This window comes from Epinephelus fuscoguttatus, linkage group LG21, assembly GCF_011397635.1.
Source record: "Epinephelus fuscoguttatus linkage group LG21, E.fuscoguttatus.final_Chr_v1".
NCBI lineage: Eukaryota > Metazoa > Chordata > Actinopteri > Perciformes > Serranidae > Epinephelus > Epinephelus fuscoguttatus.
The window spans coordinates 18,999,097-19,021,690 of NC_064772.1; the positions used below are offsets into that span (position 1 = coordinate 18,999,097).

At 41.2% G+C, this 22,594-nt stretch overlaps 1 protein-coding gene across 1 annotated transcript in view; it reads right to left on the minus strand.

The window, feature by feature from the left end:
• LOC125882071 (sodium/hydrogen exchanger 9-like) overlaps window positions 1-22,594 on the minus strand; it is a 100,800-nt gene that overhangs the window by 77,747 nt on the left and 459 nt on the right. The window contains exons 2-6 of the mRNA XM_049565715.1: window positions 21,032-21,231; window positions 16,309-16,386; window positions 16,070-16,146; window positions 12,375-12,490; window positions 808-913 (exon numbers count right to left, since the gene is read on the minus strand). Coding sequence (XP_049421672.1) covers window positions 808-913; window positions 12,375-12,490; window positions 16,070-16,146; window positions 16,309-16,386; window positions 21,032-21,231 — 577 coding nt within the window. The remainder of the gene's footprint in view (window positions 1-807; window positions 914-12,374; window positions 12,491-16,069; window positions 16,147-16,308; window positions 16,387-21,031; window positions 21,232-22,594) is intronic.

The window sequence follows — 22,594 nt, forward strand, 5'->3', positions numbered from 1 at the left end:
CACTCGCCTCCTTTTCTCTCCATCTGCCTGCCTGTCTGGGCCCATTTGTGTCGTCGGAGAAAGAGACGCCGGAGATGGCAGGTACTGTACATGTGATGTGTCACTCTTTGCGATTACAATATGCAAATATGGATCTCATCTTTGACATCTCCCTTCCACCTCCATTTTTTCATCTGCCTGTCTGGCCATGAATGTGGACCTGTGTGAGTTCTCTCCCCGATCCGTCTCCATCTCTCTGCTCTCCATCTTGCCATCTGTTAGCAAGTCTACTTGAATGGCTTTGTTCACTGGCAATGCGTAAATAGAGCAGACAAGGACTGCAATGTGTGTGAGCAGGACAAACATGAATATATGAGTGCAACACTGGAGAAAGGGCAAAAGAGGAGAAAAGAATGAGGCAATTGAAATGCATGAACAAGGCATGACTGCATCATGGCTACTCCACTGAGCTTCCGAGGATTTTATGCTGTATTTTGTCTGAATTTGACAGTAGCTGTGTTCGTCGAGTTCGTTAGCTGGGAGCGTGTCTCTACCCTGGCAGTGAGTCTCTCCACTGAGTACCTTAATGAGATGCTGACAGTGCCAGGGGCAACTCGCTTACGCAGTCCACTGCAAAGCATCTGAGGCACTCATGCGGTTTTGCCAATCACACCCTTTCCTTAAAGCTGGCAGCATCCATCCAGCCTTCCTTCCTCCACACATCCACCCCCATAATGCCAATTGGAAAAGACTGAGCGCCCACACAATTAAACCTAGAAATATATCACATTTCAACGGCACAGATAAATCCTACAATGAAATACTCACTGTGTCAGGACAATGGCCACAGCATCATTCAGGACACTCTCGCCAAACAGCAAGGCGTGCAGATCCAGGTCCACACGCAGCTCTGACAGCAGGCCAAGGACTGCAACTAGGGAAAAAAAACAAAAAAACAAAACCAGAGTTACTGCTATTGAAGACTGCATGAAGCGGGAGAACTCGTCTGCTAATCCCACAGCAGAAGTGGTGTGGAGTATCACCTCTTCTGCTACAAACAGGAGAAACCAGGGGAATTAATGTAACAGTGTAACAATGAAAGCTGACAGAAAGTGTCAGCACACTGACAGCACTGGAAAGAGGATTTTGGCACTTGGAACAGCTGGAGTAACCAAACCGAGCAAAGACTTGTCCAGCCCGAGCTGAAGAAAATACACAAAGCTTTGGAAAAGACAATATTTATGGCTGCGGAGGGAACAGAGCGTGAAATGCTGTGTTGAGAATTGTCCCTTTTTCAGTGACTCATTAAGAATAATTTACATTTCTGTGAAACTGTTGCAGGAAACTCAAGATATCTGGAATGTGATGTTTCTCTGTGTGCATGATGATAGAGAGAAAACAAACTGTTAGCCTTTGTATAAAATCACTGAATAAATAAACACTATACTCCATCATTGTTCTATAAAGAAGCACAAACCCAATGAACAAAAAATTTGGTCCAATTTCTAAATTAAAAAAAATGAAAAAAGCAAAATCTTAGCATGATTGGTTCCCTGTGTTCGAGAATCATAGTCACCACCTGTATTCATAACATGGCAACCTGTGATTTGCTGGCAGCAGCAAATATTGCAAATCATCCGAGTGAAGTGAATGACTGAACTGCTTGATATGATTTGTATATATTTGGGTGTTGGCAGCTACCAGCTGTTACAATTTCCTTATCATTAGCACTGCAGGTGTTTCTGTTTCATATGTTGTTGAGAATGAATGTACGTGAGGGTGCGTTTATTAGCTAAGAGCATGGCTGCAGTTCTCACTACGGAGGGAGATAACGACGAGGATTCTGGGAATCTTGAGAGGGCGCTGGTTGGAGGAAAGGGGGGGAGATTAGAGCGAAGATGCTGCGGCTGATTAAAACATCCTAACGAAGCCAATTACAGTCTAATGTTGGGGAACTACAGGCAGAGAGATCCATGCTTTAAATAATTCAAGATTCACTCACTGCTCAGCAACACAAAGAATTCCTCCCAGCGTAATTTGTTGTCTCACACAGGTGCCTCTTGTGTAATGACTTTAAGTGGACATGGAAGTTTGCACAGACACCACCTGCAGCCCTGAGTGTATTTGTGGGATATTTATGCAGAGGGAATGCAACACATAAATGGCACTGGTCACAGTTTACGGCAAATTTAACACAGAGCAGACACTCCGTAAAAATTTGAAATGGGGAAAAATAGACAATGATCATACCTGTAAAAAACTAAACACACATAAACATTCTCACCACAGCTATTTATGTCTATGATAAGAAACACACATTGCTGCCTATATAAATGCTTAGTATGATTTGCGGTGAGCTGAACAGTTTCCAAAAGTTTGTATCATAGCCTCCATCTAGCTTCGGGAATGCTGTACGGTTTCAACAGCTGAGAAGAATGGATGTCTATTAATAGGTCAAAGGCAGTAGGGCTTACTGTGGAATTGTGTCTGTTTTACCAGCACTGATGACTGGGAGGGAGTCCCCAGCATTTACTGTAATCTCTGCAGATGCTTCACATGTTACATGATGTCATTGTGTGAGTCATCTACAGAGGTTAAATGCCGGGAAACCCCAACCAATCAGTGGAGCTGATGAATCCACTTAGATTAGCGGCAAAGCATTGGAAGGCTATATAACAAAAGGAGTCCAATGGCCTTTGATTCAAACCCAGATGAGCCAAGATGCTGAAGGACAACAATTTCCGACAATTAAAAAGAAAATGGTTAAATTAGAGGAATACTTATTCATTCATTCCCATGACCGCTTATTCTGTTGAGGGTCACAGAGCGGCTGGAATCTATTGCAGCTGACATTTGGGCAAGAGGCAGGGTACACCCTGGACAGGTCACCAGACTATCACAGGGCTGACACATAGAGACAGACAACCATTCACACTCACATTCACCTATGAGCAATTTAAAGTCCCCAGCTAACCTAACCTGCATGTCTTTGGACTGTGGGAGGAAGCTGGAGTACCCAGAGAAAACCGACACACCCCAGGATTCAAACCCCCCATCCCTAACTCAAACTAGGAACCTTCTTACTGTGAGGTGACAATGCTAACCACTGCAACACCATGCCACTTTGTAAAGGAACACTTCACCCCCTGAATAATCATTTGTATATCAGTTACTCAGGGCTGGATCTACTAAGATCCCAATTTGCGTGTACTAATTTGCCTGCGCAATCTAGAATTTTGCGTGTGGGGTGATTTACTAAGAGTGATTGCGTAAATGACAGCAGGTGCAAACGTGTTGGAGACACCCTATTTAAATGAGGGTTTTGCGTGTTTCATGGTTTGCAGCATGGCGAGTTCCTTTAATAGGTAAATTTAACCCTTAAAATTGCATTTCATTTGCCCTGAAACTGAAACATTACAGTAATGTTGATGTTCTGTATTGTATGGTAACAGTGGTTGTGACTTGCTCATTAGCAGTTTGAAAGCAGTTATCAATAAAAAGCATCTGTATGCTGTGCAAGTGATGCATTCTCTGCTGTTTCTTGATCTTAATGAAGGCACAATCTTTAACTTGCATCCCATGTCATAGAAAAGCAATTTCTCAGCTCAATTATGATGAAATTCAAATTTGTGATGAAAAATACAAACAAGTTATTACTCACTTGTTTATACAGCAGAATCTCTCAACACACTGCATCTGCTTAGAGGAATATGAGCTGAACTCCACAGCGAGTTCACCAACAGTAAACATCAAGCGGAAGATGCTGAGCATATGAATGAGCGCATGCACACATGCGACACGCTCAGCGCCGCTGGACGGCTCGGTGTTGACACTGAGTGAAAGGGAGAATACTGACATTGACGAGGCGGTGACATGCCCGTCAGCTGAGCACTTTGCGTCACCTCAAGTATCTCCTTCTAAAAGATATCGACTATAGCATTACTTGTACTGTAGATCTGATTACATTAGATTAAGATTACATTAGATTAGATCAGGTTGGACAGATAGATTGATATATAGACAGATAAATACAGTAGACAGAAAAAAAAATATACTGTCACAAATCCTTACTGTAACCGCCACAAAAGAAACCAGGCTGAGTTTCAAACAAGCAAAACAAAATTATCATATAAAGAAAAACAATGTCAGATATGGAGAAAGACAACACACACACACACACACACACACACACACACACACACACACACACACACACACACACACACATTTTTGAGGATATAGGCACGGACAGGAAAACAGAAACTCAGAGCAGTGCTATTCTGAAGGCCAGACAAAATATATTCAAAACAATAACAGCTCCCGGTAGATTAATATTCCACCTGTTGAGACCAAGATGCAGAAAGAATCCTGTGAATTAGTTTCAGGGAAATTTGTGCTGCAAATAATGAGCATGGTGCGTAGTTTGGCCCTGTAGTGAACACCAGGCCAATGAGGGCATCACAGCCAGTACACGACTAGACTGATAATAAGAGCAGTGGCAAGAGAGCGGCCTCAGGACTTGTTTTGACAGATCTGGCTCTTTGGTCTTTGACAGGTTTAAAGCTCTTCCTGGTTGGGGAGAATCCTTTATCTGGAGAGGCTGAGGTAGGCCCTGGAGTCAGGATCGTTCCATCTCCCTGCTCCCATAATGCCTGGCTGATGACAGCATGTCGTGCACTACTCACACTGCACGATGGGAGGAAAAAAAATAATAAAATAAAGCCCACCCCACACACACACACGCGGGTGCGGGTTGGCTGTGTTGTCATGGCAACCCCGTCCTACAGCTGTCAAGTGTTCATCAGTTTCCACAGCAACACCATAAGGTGGAGAGAGTAGACAATTATTTCAGACATAATACAGTTGAAAGGGTCGAATGGGAGCCTTATTAGGTCAAATTACCCCGCTGCGGAGGTTTAACACAGGCAGAGCTCGTGGCCCTCTCAGTCAGAGAGCATGGGATTTGCTCGCCGATTTGACCAAATTAGGCAGATATAATAGTGAAAGTGATGCATTAGGGAAGAGATAACGGTCAACAAGGAATTACGATAATCTCCCTGGCTCCGTGTAGAAAGTGCTCAATTTTTTAGGCACTGACAAGTGCACAAACAGGGGTCACAAGACTGCAGGCAGGGAAAGCCCTCTGCGCAGTTTGGAAGCAAGTCGAAGTAAACCAGCACTTTATAATTAGTAGTTTTCTAGTTTGGTTTTGTTTACTCTGAAACTCACAGTAGTTCCTCAGAATGCCAGCACACGGTCTTTTTATAATCTCCATAATTTCTTTTACCTTTAAATAGCAACTGTGCTCGTCTTTATGATTAGTCGTGCCAGTCTTGCACCATAAATCTATGACCAATCACATTTTGTGACACTTAAAGGTATACTATGCTGGATTTTCTTTAAAAACACAATGTAGAGACACAAAAGTAATCCCTCTAAATCATCACCTATGATCCACTAGAAGTGTTTAGTGGCATATTTAACAGCAGAGACCTTGCCCTTTGCCTTTATTTTCTTATTTTCTTCCTACATTGCTATGTTTGGGATGTTCCACACGGCGTACAGGTGCCGGCCAGGACTTTATAAAAAGGTAGCGATGAGGTGCCAGACTTCAAGAAACACACATCCAAGAGGAAGCCACAGAAATCATGGACAAGGCGCTAAAAAAAATGCAAATGTAGTAATGTGAAACAGCAAGTAAACAAAGCTGGGACTGGCTTTCACTTTCATTTTCATTGGTTTCACTGTTTACAAACAGCTTTGAGTTAGCTCGGTAGCAACGCCAGCGAACGAGCAATAAAACAACCATGTTGCGCCGCTGTCCTCATTTATTTACTTAAACTGAACATTTCAAAATAAAAGCTTCACTTCCTGTTCATTTCTCACATATGTACGGTAGCCGCACAGGGCCACAATAAAGATTCACAGATGTCAAAATATACAGGAAAAGTAACCTTGCATTTTTAACAACCTCTTCAATTGTAGTAAGTCATACTTTCCAACAATAAAACAAACGTATCACTGATAAATGGTGCTTACAGTATACCTTTAAGAGTTAACTGGGGCCCAAATGGGTGGAACTAATATTGACAGCTTAGGTGTTTGGGATACACGGATACACTACTGGTGACTAGTTCCTGATTTCACAAGTACCAAAATGTCTGACCCTATTTGAATTAGCAGTATGTAACAGTGGTACAATGGTGGCAATGGCCTAATAGCTAATGCACAATCAGGTCATGAGAATTTGAAAACTCTACACTGGGCTCCCTATCTCTGTTGAAATCATGCCAATATCACAACACCACATCACATGTCTTCACTTGTCTATGTTTAATCCTGTTATATTTTGCCATTTAGGGTGAATGTGCTTTAGTAAAAAGTCACTGTGGCCTGTCTCTGTTTTCATTTCTGCGTAAATGTTCTGTTACTACTGCTCTGCTGCATTATGAATCCTTAGTTCTGTGCTAGGACTGGGCGATTTATCCTGAAAATTCTATCACTTTTTTCACATCTTTTGGCTGTATGCACTATAAATATATATATAGTATTTTTAATTCTCCTCAAAAGCACTTCATTTATGCTAGGACAAAATCGAGCATAACAGTATTTCTGACCAAATACCCTCTCTGATACTCATAAGTGCTGTATCGTAGGCAACTGGACCTGCTTGCGTTCCTTGAAGACGTTTCACCTCTCATCCAAGAAGCTTCTTCAGTTCTAAATGACTGGTACGAAGTTGCAGGCTATAAACCCTGTGCTCGCCACCATGTGAGTCAAAACACACAAGAACTGCATAGCACTTATGATTACCATGACCTGGATGACTGAGAATCTTCACCGACTCTCTGATACTGTTTTTTTTCTTTTCAGAAAATATTTACAATGAGATTTTTTTTTTATCAATAATCATCAATAATTTGGATATAACGACTAAGTGGGTTACCAAGTGGTTAAAACAAATTGAAAAGTCCATTAAGTTGGTAAATTTACATCACTTTACTGTAACACAGCCTTTAAAATGAGGGGAAAAATCGTAATTTATACCATATCTTCACACAACGATATCTAAAATCTATTACAATATAAAGTCTGATATCTCGACAATGATATGATATCGTCATACTGCTCAGCCCTATTCTGTGTATAATGATGTAACACTTCTGTATGGTATACTATGCAGGATTATTGGTTACTGTTCATAAACATGCTCACCAATCAAAGTAAAAGTAAAAGCCGACCCCAGATTCACTCTAGTTTGGCATTTCACTGAGCTATATTTGCATTCTTTTTAGTGCTCTGTCTCTTGGATGCATGCTGCGTATGGTTCGGCACCTGGCTGCTACCTTTTTATAAAACCCCGACCTCACAATTATGATGTGAGGGATTACTTATGTATCAGTCTACACATTGTTTTTTAGTAAATTCCTGCACAGCAAGCATGCCTTTAAGTTGAGTTATGTGCATGTGTACACATATGTCTAACAAACTTAATGTAGAAATTATGTAGAAAGGCAACTTATCAGCTGCAGTGGGCAATAGTTAATGGTGCAAGCATTCGGAATAAAAGCATTGAAAATACAATCAATGATAAAAGCAGTGATATTGTACAGATACGATCAGAGCCTGCCCCACACAGAGACATGAAAGGCAGCTGTTATGACACACAAAGAACTGAACTAAATAATGACAAATGAGACAACAAACAACACTAAAAGACTTCAATGTTCAGGTGTTCACAAGTTTGATTTCTAATAAACCTGGCTCTTAATGTTGTGGAGAAGGAATGGCAGTCGAAAAAGTCTCTTATGTGCTGCAGTAAATTGTCTCATTCTTGAGAGGCTCTGACAGGAAAGACAGATCGGCCAGAACTACTTGTCTTCTCAGAGTAAAACTGTGTTTTAAATATTTACTTTGACTCTAAGAGGCATGCTGTGCGGGAATTTACTAAAAAACAATGTGTAGACTGATACATAAGTAATCCCTCACATCATAATTGTGAGGTTGGGGTTTTATAAAAAGGTAGCAACCAGGTGCCGGACCATACGCAGCATGCATCCAAGAGACAGAGCACTAAAAAAAATGCAAATATAGCTCGGTGAAATGCCAAACTAGAGTGAATCTGGGGTCGGCTAGTTACTGCTGACAGCTGCAGATGTAAACAAGTCATTTCCAGCTCTGGCATCATTTCCAGCTCTGACATGCTACGAGAAATATGTATGTGCAGTGTCCATGTCAAGAGAGCTCCTGAATATGGAGATAAATAAATACCAACTAAAAGATGAAAGGAAAAACTGCAGCACCCTCCCAAAAAAGAGCCTTTCCTTTGAGAAGTTAAGTGAGGGTTTCACCGACCTTTTGTAACCATCCCTGAGGCTGCAGGATGCAGCGCAGCAGGCGTTCCACTATGTGACCTGAACTACGTGTCTTATTTTGAGTCTGAGAAGAACATGTTGTGTGGCTGCAGAGCTTTGGGGGCTGGTATAAAACCAACAGTTTAAAATTCAATGGATGCACGCTGAAAGAAACAAATAAGTGCGTGCTAAGGACATTGTGCCTCATAAGAATTATATATTCTAAAATGAATATTAATGGGGATATTACAGACTAATTGTTACTCATTGGTTGTCTCTACTGTCAACAAATTGGTGGTGTCAACACTTGAAATGTTTTCTACCAGCTTCTATGCAAAATTCATACATCTTATTCCTTTGGTCTAAAACAGTCCAAAAATATTAGTAAAAATGAAAAACTATGCAAAATCCAAAAACTGGAGTGCTAAAATTTAAATTTGTGCTTTCATATAGTGTATAAAGCCCCCCCCAAATGTCACATACATGAAATGAAATGGTGAAATGTCATTGAGCATTTGGACAGTCTTTAGCCACCTTAAAAAGGGCCCACCTGGAAAAATTATATATTTTATATCACTTCATATGTATGCTATGCTACATATGCTATATGTAGAATATTTTCAGCGCTTTACCTTGCCATCAGACAGCCGGAGGAACTGAAGCCCTTATCTCAAAGCCACCAGACTCCATTGATAAAAACAGTGATTTTACTTAGCAGAACACTTTGTCTAGTCCTTTTTTTTAGCATCTAGCATTTATTTATCATATTTTAGCCTTATTCTATTTGAATGTGTGGGTATGAGAGACAACAGAAATAAACATGTTTGCTGATATCATATATTGCCGCAACTGAAATAAATTGCCAGCTGTCTACCTGGAAATTATTGTTTTTGTTAGTGCGACATCACTGTGATTCAGTCTGTAAAGCTCATTTAAGTATGAAAATAAAGCAAGTACTTTATGGTTGCACAAAATCACACTTCCATTCATTGATCATAAAGCAGCTACAGACTGTATACGTGGTGACATCACAATTTGAGACTTACTTCTTAGTTTCTGGCTTTATAACAGAGAAGCTCATGTTCACAAATAGTGATTGAACTTCCCTAGGCCATGGAAATAACATAGTGAAATTCTTAATTTAGATGGTGTTCTCCTTGAATTTCTAAATTGTCAGCAGGAGCTGGAGTCTGTCCCTCACTGTAGAGGCAAAAGACTCACGCCGACTTTAAATTAAAGTCACTAAACCACCAGACTAGAATATGAGGAGAAATCAGGGCTCTAGCTAGGATTTCAGAAACTATGACTCCAAATCCCTCCCAGTGCTACTTCACCCGCCTGAGAAATGTCTGACAAGACCGAAAAATACATGTTGCCTAATATACATCTTCTACAGTTTAAATACTGCTTGGAAAATCCTCCACACTGGCAAAAATATAATTTTGAGGAAGTAATACTAGTTATATTTAAAAGCATTATCTCTAAAATTAGCATCCTTGCCAGTTTTAAAAGGCCCATCATGTGTAATCTGTTATTAAAATCTCCACATTCCCAGTAAAAAAACAGAGGACATGACATTAGTGTCTTAAATGGCAGCTGCAGCCCTAAATCAGCATCCAAATGAATAAAGAAATAACACTACTACCCAGGCAGCACCCCCATATGCCTGACTGCTGTTGCTCGCTATCTGCTGCTCTCAGAGGAAGCTTTCATAGATTCATTATAGCTGCAATGAGAACCTGGGCTATCAAATATCTCTGTTATATTCCATAGTCCAGAGTGAGCAAAGTGGCAAATAAATTGGGCTTCCATTCGACTCAAAGCTTGGCTGCCGGCCTGTGATGACTTTCACGGTGTTCTCAAGATCTCCATCATTTCAGGGAGTACGTGACATCGATGCACTTACACAATGAGTCACCGGCACAACCAGAGTGCTCTCACACAAGGGTTATGACATGGTGGGGGGGGGGGGGGGGGGTCTTACTCCTCAGCACTAAATTGTTCCTTACAGTCACTGTGGGTATGTGTGTGTGTCTAAAAGTAAGTTTGTGCCTATTTCTGGAGTGTTTTGCTGCTTTGGCCCTGTGAATGCAAATATAAAACGGGGAGAAATGGACGGAGACATTTTAATGGCTTCCTTTCAGAAAAATCAGAAAGCCGGCGCTATATTTGGACGGCGCGAGACGGAGGAAGCCAAGGGGTCTTGGTGTTTAGGCCATCGATGCATTATGGTGTGATTCTAATCAAAGTGACGAGGGCGCTGGGGTCGGCGGGGATGTGCACAGCGTGGCATGGGAAAATAACGTCAGTCAGGGTGACAGCTGTGCCATAATCTACAGCTCCTCTTTGACACTCACCCAGATCAACCACTTATTGGTATAAATAATTCATTACCAAACGAGGACATTAACATTACCACTGTCGCAGCGGCGCAGGCTGCCTTATGACATCTCACTTGACTGCTCTTGAAGAACAAAGATTATGTTGTGGTTCCACTTAGGAACAAGGTGTGCCGAATTCAAAGCAGCTGCATTGACTGAGAGGGCATTATGACTTTGTTCATGCATTAAGGCTCTGCTATCTGTTATCTACTGTGCACAGGAAGAAAGGGATTGCTATAAATAAAGCAAGAGGGGGTTTACTGTAGTAGAGATACATAGATGTCCAAATGGAGTAACATTATAATGTTAAGTCCTACTTTTTATGCAGCTTGCCTCCACCCCACATACATCTACACCTAACTACATAACTACCTAACTACAGGAAAGAGGTTACCGAGAGGTGTGAAAGAGCAGCGTGAGCCAGGTTTGACCTTTTTAAACATATTGTCTCATATGTTCTCTGATACCGCAGAGCTGCATGAATCCGCAGCGCCAAATCAAAACCCAGACACTGCAGAAATGAGAATCACACAGTTGCTTGAGCAGTCTTCGCACGTTCTGCGTCTTTGATATTTTTTTGACATGGTGTTTTTTTTTCTTTAACTCATTTGTATGTGTTTACCTCAGGCAGATCCCTGTGATGTGTCTGTTACATACTTACTGCGAGCGAGTGCCAAACATCCCTGAGAATATATCTTTTTTGCTTGTGTTTTAAAGCAGTGGTTCTCAAACTTTTTTTCAATGATGTGATGTACCCCCCTTTGAAATATTTTTTAGCCCCCTGAGCAGTGTAAAACATTTTGGTTTGAAAAAAAGCCTAGATAAGTTGACAGTTTATGGCAGTTAACAACTGCATTGAAAACAGTAATACTGAATTGAACTTATTATAGTTAGGGATGGGAACTGTTTCAGAACTGTCAGTCCATCAGAATCGTATGTCTCAGTTCTTTTTTATCAATGCTGCTATACTGATAGTTGCACTGCAAAACAGTGATGCCAAACTCATGCATCTACACTGCAAACTTGCACCAAGACGGAGACATTGCAGAGAAGAGGAAATGGTCCAAAGTGTGGAGTCATTTCACAACAAAAGATGACAACAGAGCTGCTTGTAATGTCAATAAAATGATCATTTCAAGTAAGAGTGGAAATATCCAGCTATATGCTGAAACATCTTATGACACTGCTTCCCAACCGAGCAGCACGTCTGTTGCCTGTGTTATAACATTATCGCCATGCCGGCAAGCTTAGCGGGATTTCGACCGTCCAGTTGAGAACCGTTCCAAATTACACAGCAGTTAAACAGTCATGCCTTTTTTCCTGCTCTGTTGCTTCTCTGTATTCAGACTGATAAATAATAAAGCAGTTTGTGTCAGTTTTTTTGAAAATTAATCAGGAATCAAGGGAATCTGTAAAGAATTGGACAAATAAGCAGAATTCAAAATGGCTTTGATATCAATTAAACCTTGTGAATTTCCATCCCTAATCATAATATCATTATTTTATGGAATTGTGCATGACTGATCATTTTTATACCCTCTACAGTACTCCAGAGTACCTCCATCCCCCCCATGTCAGAAACACTGTTGTAAAGCCACACAACCAAAAAAAATCAACGTTGCCATTAAAAGTATGAGAGTTACTGTATGAGGCCAGCTACCTGGGTCAGTGGCTGACATAATGGCACCAAACAGGAGGCAATCGGTGAGGAAGAAGTCTCCATCTGCTGCCTGGCCCAACAGCACCATCAGTCTGGTGAAGCCGTAGACGCAGGCCCTGGGACAAACAGACAGAAGGACATGCGGCGAGGTCATCAGGGAGCACCAGCCAGAGCAGGCCTATCAGTCATCACTCTAACCGCAGCAGGGCTTCCCCCAGAGTAGTGTGGGTAATGGGGCCAGATGCTGCCAGCAGGTGAGTTGACCCGTTTCCAAGCAGCGGCTGCTAAGTGCGGGTGTGACCACACTGGGTAAAATTAAATTTAACCACATTTTTATATGTGTGTGTGTGTGTATAGATCGACATGGCCCTTCTTTCCCGTCCTACACCAACCTGCATAATGCATCCATACACATGACAAATACTCTTGTTAGACAGCTTATCTCAGCGCCCATCCATCTTCAGCCCTCCTGTCCATTTTATGCCAGTATTATAAAGACTCAGATATAATAAAAGGGCACCAGAATTATGAGTGTGTGTGTTTGTGTGAGTGCAGAATCCCCCAAAAGACTAAAAACCACGAGGAGAGTGAAGGGCATTGTGACAGAAATAAACCAGAAGCAGTATTTTTATCAGCTCTAGGGCCTGGCAATAAAACAAATCTAAATCTAACTGTCCCAGAATGCACCACTGTATGCTCTCCGTTATAAAAATACAACACTATGAGCAAAAACTTGCTAACGTGTCCATTTCGCATTCAACGCCCCAATCCAGCTCTCGACTGGTAAATGATGTGTGTTAAGAACTAATCCTGTTACTGTGAAGCATCCCATAATAATCAGTATGCCAGCTTGTCCTCTGGGGAACCTTTCTGTCCACTGGCAAACCTCTGTTACCATGGTGACGGCACACGACCTGTCCCCAAGGCCGGGATTTAAAGTACTGCCCTCAGGTCAGGCAACTAAGCTGTCTTTTGCATGTATCTTTAAGGGAGATTTGAAGTTATGGTAATGGCGTGTGTGTGTGTGTGTGTGTGTGTGTGTGAGGGGGACACAGAGGCAGTAAAAGAGAGCGAGACAGGCAGACACAGACAGAGAAAGGCAGGCAGTGGATGTGCTTGGGCAGTTGAGTCATTAAGGCTCCCTCGCTCCCATGAGACTGTCTTTTCCCCCATAGGATACGGCAGACTCACTAACAAGCAACAGGATTGGTCAGGTCTTGGGCCTCAGCATCAAAGAATGTGCACGTGACCCAACATGTCAAACCGTGCCCTGCTTCCCAGAGGGAGCTGCGGAGAGTTTGACAAAGGGTGTTCCCGGGGAAGAAGCAATGTGTGGAAGACGGGAGGGCGGCGAGGAAAGACGGGATCTTTTACACCGGGTTTCAGCAGGTTGCAGAAGCACGTAAGCTTTAAATATCTACGGGCCATGAAGTTTTCTATTGCATATAAAACATTGTGAATCAGTTGCCAACATGCATGACAGTGGAAATAATGGCATGAATAAACAACAAGCACACTAGGGAACTCTTAAAACCAGTATTAGCTCTATGAGTGTCATAATATGAAAAAATATTGACACTGTATTTTTTTATAACGGCAAAAAGAAAGCAACACATTCATCTGGACAAGATAATGCAACCAAATGCAACAGCACTACCATAACCTCTATCTTTACAAAGCTCATTAAGGCTGTAATGATTAATTTTATTTTTAATTTGTTGTCAGTTATATCCTCGATTTATTGGTCAGTTGTCTGGTCTGTACAGTAGCAAAAAATATAAATCAGTGTTTCCTAAAGCCAAAGATGGCATCCTTAAATGTCTTGCTTTGTCCACAAATCAAAGGTGTTCAGTTCATTGTCTGGGAGGTAAAAAAACAAAAAAAAAACAAAAAAAAACCACACAATATTCACATTTCAAAAGCTTAAATCCGAGAAAAAAATACTCACCTGAATAAAAGATTCTCAAAGTGGTTGGCGACTACCTTACCAGTTGACAACTAATTGTTTAATAAGCTAATCACTGCACACTTAAAGCCTCTGGTGACAATGTCAGAAATGTGTGAATTCAAGTATATGTTCATTACTATGGTCATAATTGAAGGTGGCATTGCATTGGAAAACAACCTTATTTTGTTGCCCAAAAACCCATGTCTCAAAAATATCAGAGGGAAAAAACAATATAATAACATCAATATGATCCTTTGAAAGGTCTTCATAAAATCACGGGATGTTCTTTTTGTTTGAGGATCCTGCAGCTATAGCAGGAAAACAACTGGACTTATGAGGTTTTGACACCATCTTTGTGAGCATCAGAAACAACTCATTTGCAAAGACCTCAATTTCTTCCTCAAAGTCTGAGAGTGCCATCTAGTGTTGTGAGGTCAGAACAGCAACTCCGCTCCATGCTACGCACTAAAGCCAATCAGACATTGATCATTGAACATTGTAAGTCTTGTGTTGATGTACACTAAAGGGTTCACAGCAAACATTTTGACTTATGATAGTAAAAAAAAGCATTGTCATTAATAATGATGGCTCTATTTCATGTACATCACTCAGCACCGGGGCTTTGCTATTGTGCGTGCTGGCTCACAGTCACAGCTCACTGGGACACTTGAAACAGAGCAGTAATTAATGTCATTAGTTACACCTGTGCTTCTCCTCCTATGACAAAGGCCCATTGTACCACCATGCAACGCACCGAGCAAACAGAGAAGCCACTCGCAGCTGCAAACAATCTCAGTTAATTGCAGAAGCGAAGACACAGCTCCTGAAAGACGTTCATTAAATCTTTGTAAAAGCAGTCTGAGTAAAAACAGTAAATGACATTGTTTTTGTGTGCTGTGTACGAACTGCAAGAGCATTCGACTATGATAATTACTATCTATTGTAGGAAGCTGGGACACAGCAGATGAATTTACAAATGGTACAAGGCAGCAACTGACAAATAATTTTATTAGAAATTAATCTAGCGCTAGTTATTTTCACATTTAAATCATTGATTGTTTACTCTATAAAATGACAAAAAAAATGCTGATCACAATTTCCTAGAGCTCAAAGTGACATTTTCAACTAGCTTTTTTTTGTCCCACCAACAGCCCTAAACCCAATGTCTCTTCATTTACTATCATAAGTGACAGTGGTTAGAGGGGGTACCACATGCACGGGGGCATCTTGCCACAGCAGCCGAGGGTTCAGTTCTGGCCTGTGGCGCTTTGCTGCATGTCATTCCCTCTCTCTTCCCCTTTCACACTTAAATCTGTCCTGTCTAATAAAGGCAAAAGCTGTAAAAATATTTTAAATAAAGGTGGAACCAGCAACCAGTTGGACATTACTGCTTGAAAAATGACTGAATCAATTAACTGATTCTCAAAATAGTTGTGCATATGATTACATTTTATAGGCTTCCAGTTTCTACCATCTGATGTTCCTCAGTGTCAGACACTAGCTGCCTGTGTCCATCTTGATAAAGGTTAAAGGACTGTGTTAACACGAGAAGCAGTGAAAATTAATCCAGGATTTTATTGTTCCGTCCATGACTTAGTTAAAAGGCTCGGATTAAGCACAGTGCAACTACATGAAAAGCCACTGTTCTCCAGTGCCTCACCTATTCTCTCACCTCTTTGCATCTTAAGTTTGTGTGTTGTGTTTTTTGATGTGTGCATTTGTGTGAGTGAACAGGAAAAATGCTTACCCTATGATCCAACAGCTGATTATAGTACCCAAAAATGCAAAGGTCACAACGGATCCAAGACTCTCAAAGAATCGCCTCTAGAACAGAAATGAAAATGAACACCAATTAGTAACATCAAACAAACAGGTCAACAGCATTCAACACATTTGCTCAAATTCCAGCAGCACAAACTAAAAGGCAAGCCCTTTGATGATGTCTTTTTCCCCGTGCTTGGAGGCATGTCAGGACGCCAGACTCACCTGATTAAGGGTGTAAGCTCCATGGAAGATGATGGGTGGCAGGAACAGATTGAAAAGGACCTTGGGATCAAAGGTCTCCTGTAAGAGACAGAGCTGTTGTGTTGGTGACTGACAGGGCTCCGTGGGGAGCACAGGGACTCCGTTTACTGAATGTGACTGGCTGACAGACAGATATTACACACACATCGTTCACTTCGGCGGCTCTGTTTTGGCAGACAGGCGACAGGTTTTTTTTTTCTTGTTTGAATCCCAATGTCACAACAGTCTCCAGGTACCACGACAACCTTTTCTGTCCTCTCTAGCATATTGTTAACAGGAAAAAGTGTGGTACTCCAGGCATTTTTTTTTTTAATTGTTCCCACACATGACAATTGCAGTTGTAAGCATTATAGGTGCCACTGCGCAGAGTTAGGTATGCTCCCAACTGTCTAGAAAAACCATCACTTTGCACATTAACCATGTTACTGATTGTTTGAATGCTATGTTAGGAAATTCTTTCAAACAGCAAACTTAGAGCTTTCAGTAAGGCCACTAGATGGGGCATTAGATCACCTTAGAGCCCCCTATAATATAATTACTGTGTCCTGCATTAGCATTCTGTCCAAGCGCCCTGACTCAGACTTTCTCAGCTGATTAAAGCAAAGCATAATACAAAGTGAGAAGTCTAACTAGCTGTGTCAGTGTTCACCATAGAGGCTCCCCAGCGTTCATTACAATGGGAATAAGCAGGGACCATCCGTATCGCCGCACGTGTTGAGACAATAGGCGGATTAACATAAAACAAAATCCCAGCTGCTGATCACAACAACCTACATTACCTTCAACATAAACAGTAACACACAGTGCAGGGTATTTTTTAATATACCATACACGTTCTCTCTCTGTTTTTCATCCCAGCCAATATGATGCAATACAAGCCGCTCAGATAGGTAGCCTTTCATGTCCTTCATCCTTGAATCCTTTTTATGTCTATTGTGGGTACATTGGGAGGATCAAACGGCAGTGATATTCAATTCAGATCAAAATAATGCTACTTTTCCCTGTTTCCTGCAGCCCACAAGGTCTCATTACATTGCTCAAAATTAAATTCCAGTTCAATTAAATTCCAGAGATGTGGTGGTGATGATTCTTGCTGTAATAGGACTGTGTTCACAGACCATTTGAAATTTTGCCTTATAAGAACAGACAAAATGTTGAAGCAGCTTGATTAGCATGAATATTTGGGCAAATGAATATTGGCATGCTTCTGTCTGTCTTTTTCCAGAACACATTGCATTTTGGTGAACACTCACAGATGTATGTATGGATATATTCCTTTAATTGTGATTTCCAATGCTGGAAAGCCACCTATAGAGTTTGGAGAGCTTCCATGCTTTCTCAGTAATTCATATTTGAAATGGTTGCCAGAGCTACAAATTGCTCCCATCTTTCTGCTCCTATCACGCGGCTCAATATAAATTACTTTTTTGCAGCTGCAATTACCCACCCAGCACAATATATATGTATTTCTTCATCTGTGCAGGCTGTGCATGACAAATACAAAATGGCATAACAGAGAATAATACAGATACTGTAATCAATAAATTATGCATGTGCTAGTGGTTTTATTCTAAGGGCCACCTGCACCACAGAGTCCAGGATGGAGGTGTGTTGTACACACTAATTGCCTCTTCAGCTGAGCAGCACTAAATTTAATCAGACCACAAACTTTAATGCTTTACTCCCCAGTGGCACATAATGGACCCAGTAATGCAATGAAATTCTTATCTCTCCCTGCTAGGTCCCCATATGAATCAGGCTTAATGGCGTGAAGGCTACACAGAATGGTCTGACCGATGTAATGGCCTTTGTGGTAGCCTCTGCTGGTTTGCTAATGAGACCCCAGCATTCAAAGGGGCCAAAGAGTCCAAGCCATTAGTGAAGAGTTACACTTGGCCTGGATGATTTGTGAGGTTCATGGTTCACTTACTCCCTTTCTCTAGGGTTGAAATATCTCTGCGAGATTAATAAATACAATTTCAAATACGCTCACCCCATATCCTCTCGTGCTCGTTCGCCATCATGTGGCAGAATCTCCGGCTCACTGGCTGGTTTCTTTGATATGACAAATCTCCCTGATAGCACTGCCGAAGTACGAGAGCGTGCAAGAAAACAGTAATAATACTGATGACAACCAGAAGCCCATATTAAGGCTTAGGCTCTTCTACTTAGTGATATTAGAGTCTCGGACTTATTTCCTTTCTAACAAATAGTTGCTGCAAGGAGTTTGCAGCACTCTGGCTTAAAGCTGGGGCAGGCAAAGATCTGAGAAAAGGCAAAAGAAAAAGCCTGCAGGATTGGAAAATACTCCCTCCTCCTACAGCTGTCCTCTCTCTGTCTTAAGCCCCTCCTACCAGACAACCACAGGCATAAGCACGCGCTTCATACAGTAACCTATATCCACTCAGCCCTTCCTTGTCCCACTCTCTCTCTGTTCATCAAACCAGAGACAAGACATGAATTAGTCAGCTTGACACCCCACCGCCCCTCCACCTCATTCCCCACCGCTGTGGACTGCCTTACTGGGAGGAAAGTGGGCAGCAGCTCCAGATGTGCACCTTCAGTCATCAGCTGAAGCGTCTCTAATAAGGCCAGTGCAAACACTTTATCTTGTGTAACAGCAGCAACAGAAAGTTTGCTGATCCCACTGAGAGTCAGGCTGGGGTTTGCGCTGGCTAGATTTAGGTTGTTGCGACCGATAACTGGGGGAACGTCTCTGGAGCTGCTGCCTGCTCTCCTCCCGGCAAGGTGGTCTGTAGCGGTGGAGAGTGAGGCGGAGAACACACTGTGATTTGAGACTCTAGCTAATGTTTGCTACATAAACATAAACTTGAATCTGCAATTGTGTGCCTTTGGCTCCAGGTAAGAAAAGGCTAAGCCATTAGCAACATTTGCGTTCAGGTCTAAAACACTTCAAAGATAGTGACATTTGTTTTATTGCATTTAATGCCAGACTCTTTTTAAGACTCTGTTTTTAAGAAATCCATCTTCTTGTTTTGGGTTGCTTTACAGTGTACCTTTAACTGTAAGATTCTTTGCTATTGAATCCAGCTTTCACCGAAGGGACATGCACGCGCATCTGCATTTGTAGAACAGCCAATAGGAACGTCCTCTCCCTGAAAAGACCTGTGATTTGCCAAAGTCAGGATCTAGATTTTCTAAAGCCTGAAAAAGGAGCCAAGAGGAGGTGCAGAAGTCTAGTTTTCTCTAAGACCACTTCAGTTACAATGAGCTCAAAGTTCATTATGGGATTTTTGCCTGGTGACGCCAAAATTAAACTGTCTACCTCAGCTTTAAGGTCCAGTTCTACCTCAAAGACAAAAACATAACATAAATATACTGTACTCTGATAAACAATCCTTATATGCAGTTGCAAAAAAAGGCCTTCAGTATTAATAACAGTAAGTGTTTTCGACTAGATGTTTTATTGTATGTTAAGTATACTGTTTTATATAAGTGTAAGATAAAATAGAGGTCCAACATTATGCTTCTCACATAAACAAAATGACACTAGATCTCTTAATTGTGAAATATAAATTGCAACAACATCTGCCCTGACCAAACCTCTGGTTGAGTCAGCAGGGTTCATAAAAATAACGGCTAAGCGCTAATTAAACTCTCAGCATCAAATCATAAGCAGCCGTGCATTACTGCTACATTAAGGCGGCATTGTTGATATATAGTATGCATAGCCTTATGTGATATGGAATATTTGTTCACAGTATCATAGTTCCCTCCACTTTATAACAGATGGTGGACATTCACATCCATTACCGTGTTCTGTGTCACAGGTTGAGATGGCCATCTCTATCGCAGAGGAAAAAAAGCTGCAGTGCCTTTTGAGATTAACTATCTCACATCTCTCCTGCAGTGCAGAGCAATCTGGCACCAATCTCCCTTGCAAGAGTATCTCATTATGGGAACTCTGCATGTAAACACACAACTAGTCTTGAGAGGAGCCCAAATTTCAAGAAGAAATAAACTAGGTTTTGTAATTGTATTCACACTGTTTATGTTCCCAGTTTTTGGCAGGAACATGCTTCTCAGAAAATGTTAGCAGAGGGCCTTTTTTGTTCATTGATCAGACCCTTTGTGTTGCTTTATCTACTCTGCTAGAGTCTATGTATCTAGTCTGTTTATTGGTTTCTGTGTTCAGCCGTCTCCTAATTCCCCCTTGTCTGCACCGCACACCTGAAAATGTAATCTCCCCTATCTGTTCCTTAATAAATCCTTAATATAGGTTAAATTGCTCTCTTGCCCTGTTTCTCTCTGTTCCACCACTCTCTTGCTGCCCTAATAACAAACAGACCATGCAAGTAATTTAGAGGAAAACCAATAACTGAGCACCATTAGAGGAGACTGTTCTGATGTAAATACCCAGCATACACCAGGGACGAAATATAGATGTGATCAAAGAAGAGACAATGAGAAAGAAAATGTTATTTCAGACAAAATAAAACTACATCAGAGGAAAAGAAAGCATCCTGTACTGAGCAGTTTGTTTTCACGTGTTCCCACTGCTATATTGACTATGTGGCTTTTTGAAACAAATGTTTTATTGAGACAAGTTGTTTCACTTTCCATTAGGGGCTATGTTGTGTCACAACCTGCAGCTACCCACATAAATAATTCACTTTTGTAACATGTATTTGAAGTGCAGGTCAAATCAAATTGCCATAGTTACCACGTGAGGGGTTGAGACCGGTGGGCATCGCTGGCTGACTCTCCCAGTGTGTCTGAAACAGTGAAAGTGTGATGTGATGTTCACTGTCAAGAAGCGAGGAGTGCTGTTAAGAGCACCACAGCTGCACACTGTCTCCATGTTGTCCATATGTTCGCCCCAGTCAAATGACAAGCATCTCACTGTTAAACCCACAAGCAAGCCTGCAGGAGAATACAAAAAGAAAGACAAAACTGCTGTTGTGGAAAAAATTGTCAAATACAGAAATATTCCTGAAGTGCATAAATCATTATGCAGCTACTGTAATGCCTAAAACAGTGGTATGGAAGATTAAAAGACAAGAAGCCCATAATAGGGACACAAATGTAGCACATATAGGAACATGATTTACATTACATGTTGCAGTAGTGATGAAACAGTAGTGAAACCACAAACTACATACATAATGCATGAATCTAGTATACTACTTGCTGGTGCTATCTGGAGCTACCTGGCATGTATTACACCCTACTAGGTGTAATGGTAGCTTAGATTAAAAGGTTGAGACCAGTGCCAATTTAATTTTAATGTAACCTTCATTTAAAGGAGCAGTGTGTATGATTTAAGAGGATTTAGTGGCATCTAGCTGTGAGGAATGCAGATTGCAACTAGCTGAAACATCCCCTAGTTAGAGTCCTAATGTGTTCAGTGGTCTCCTCTCCAAAACAAACTAACCTGGTCGTTAAAATCGTTTAAAACAGGAATAAGCACTTTCACATTACAAATCAGTTTCTCCAATGTTATTTGGCTTGTCACAGAGGGACCTTTTTTTCTCTGATAACATAACATAATCCAGACACTTGGGATGTTTATACCAGGAGCCGAATCATGCGCAGAGGTCTCCTTCTTTCCAAGACAAACAGACCCGGTGATTTAAACTAGTAAAACTCCTGAATGAAGCAGTTTTGTGTTAACAAATCAGTGTTTTTACAACGATGCTTGTTGCAGAGAGGCTGCTAACCACAGTGGCCAATGCAAAAACATGAATGGCCCTATCTAGAGCAAGTGTTTGATTTGTCTGTGCCGGGTATGTCAATATAAATGCCTCGTTCCAAGGTAACGAAAACACAACAATTCTTGTTTTCAGGTGATAAAAGACAACATGTTTATTATTTTACATTCCAATTCCACCAATATGTCTTCCTAAATACTCCACACTGGACCTTTAAACCTGGATAGGTCCCAAAAAAAATAAAAAATCAAGGGAGTCCTGGCCAAGATAGGCAGCAGCACAAGACAAAGTGATTATACACAGACACAAAATAGAGGAGAAGAAAGTACTACAATATATAATACCCCAAGGAACATTGTGGTGTACAAGCCACTTGTCCAAAATATCATTTAAAGCACAGATGCCCCAACAACTTTGTCTCTGGGTCTTTCAAAATACATTTAAAAGCATTCAAAATTGTAAAACCCTGTGCAATATATTAGAGTCATGTATCACCACTGAACCAAACAACCAAAAGTCAGTGTTGTATTGTGCCTTTAAAATGTCCTCATTCTTAATTTGTTTAGCCTGTGAAT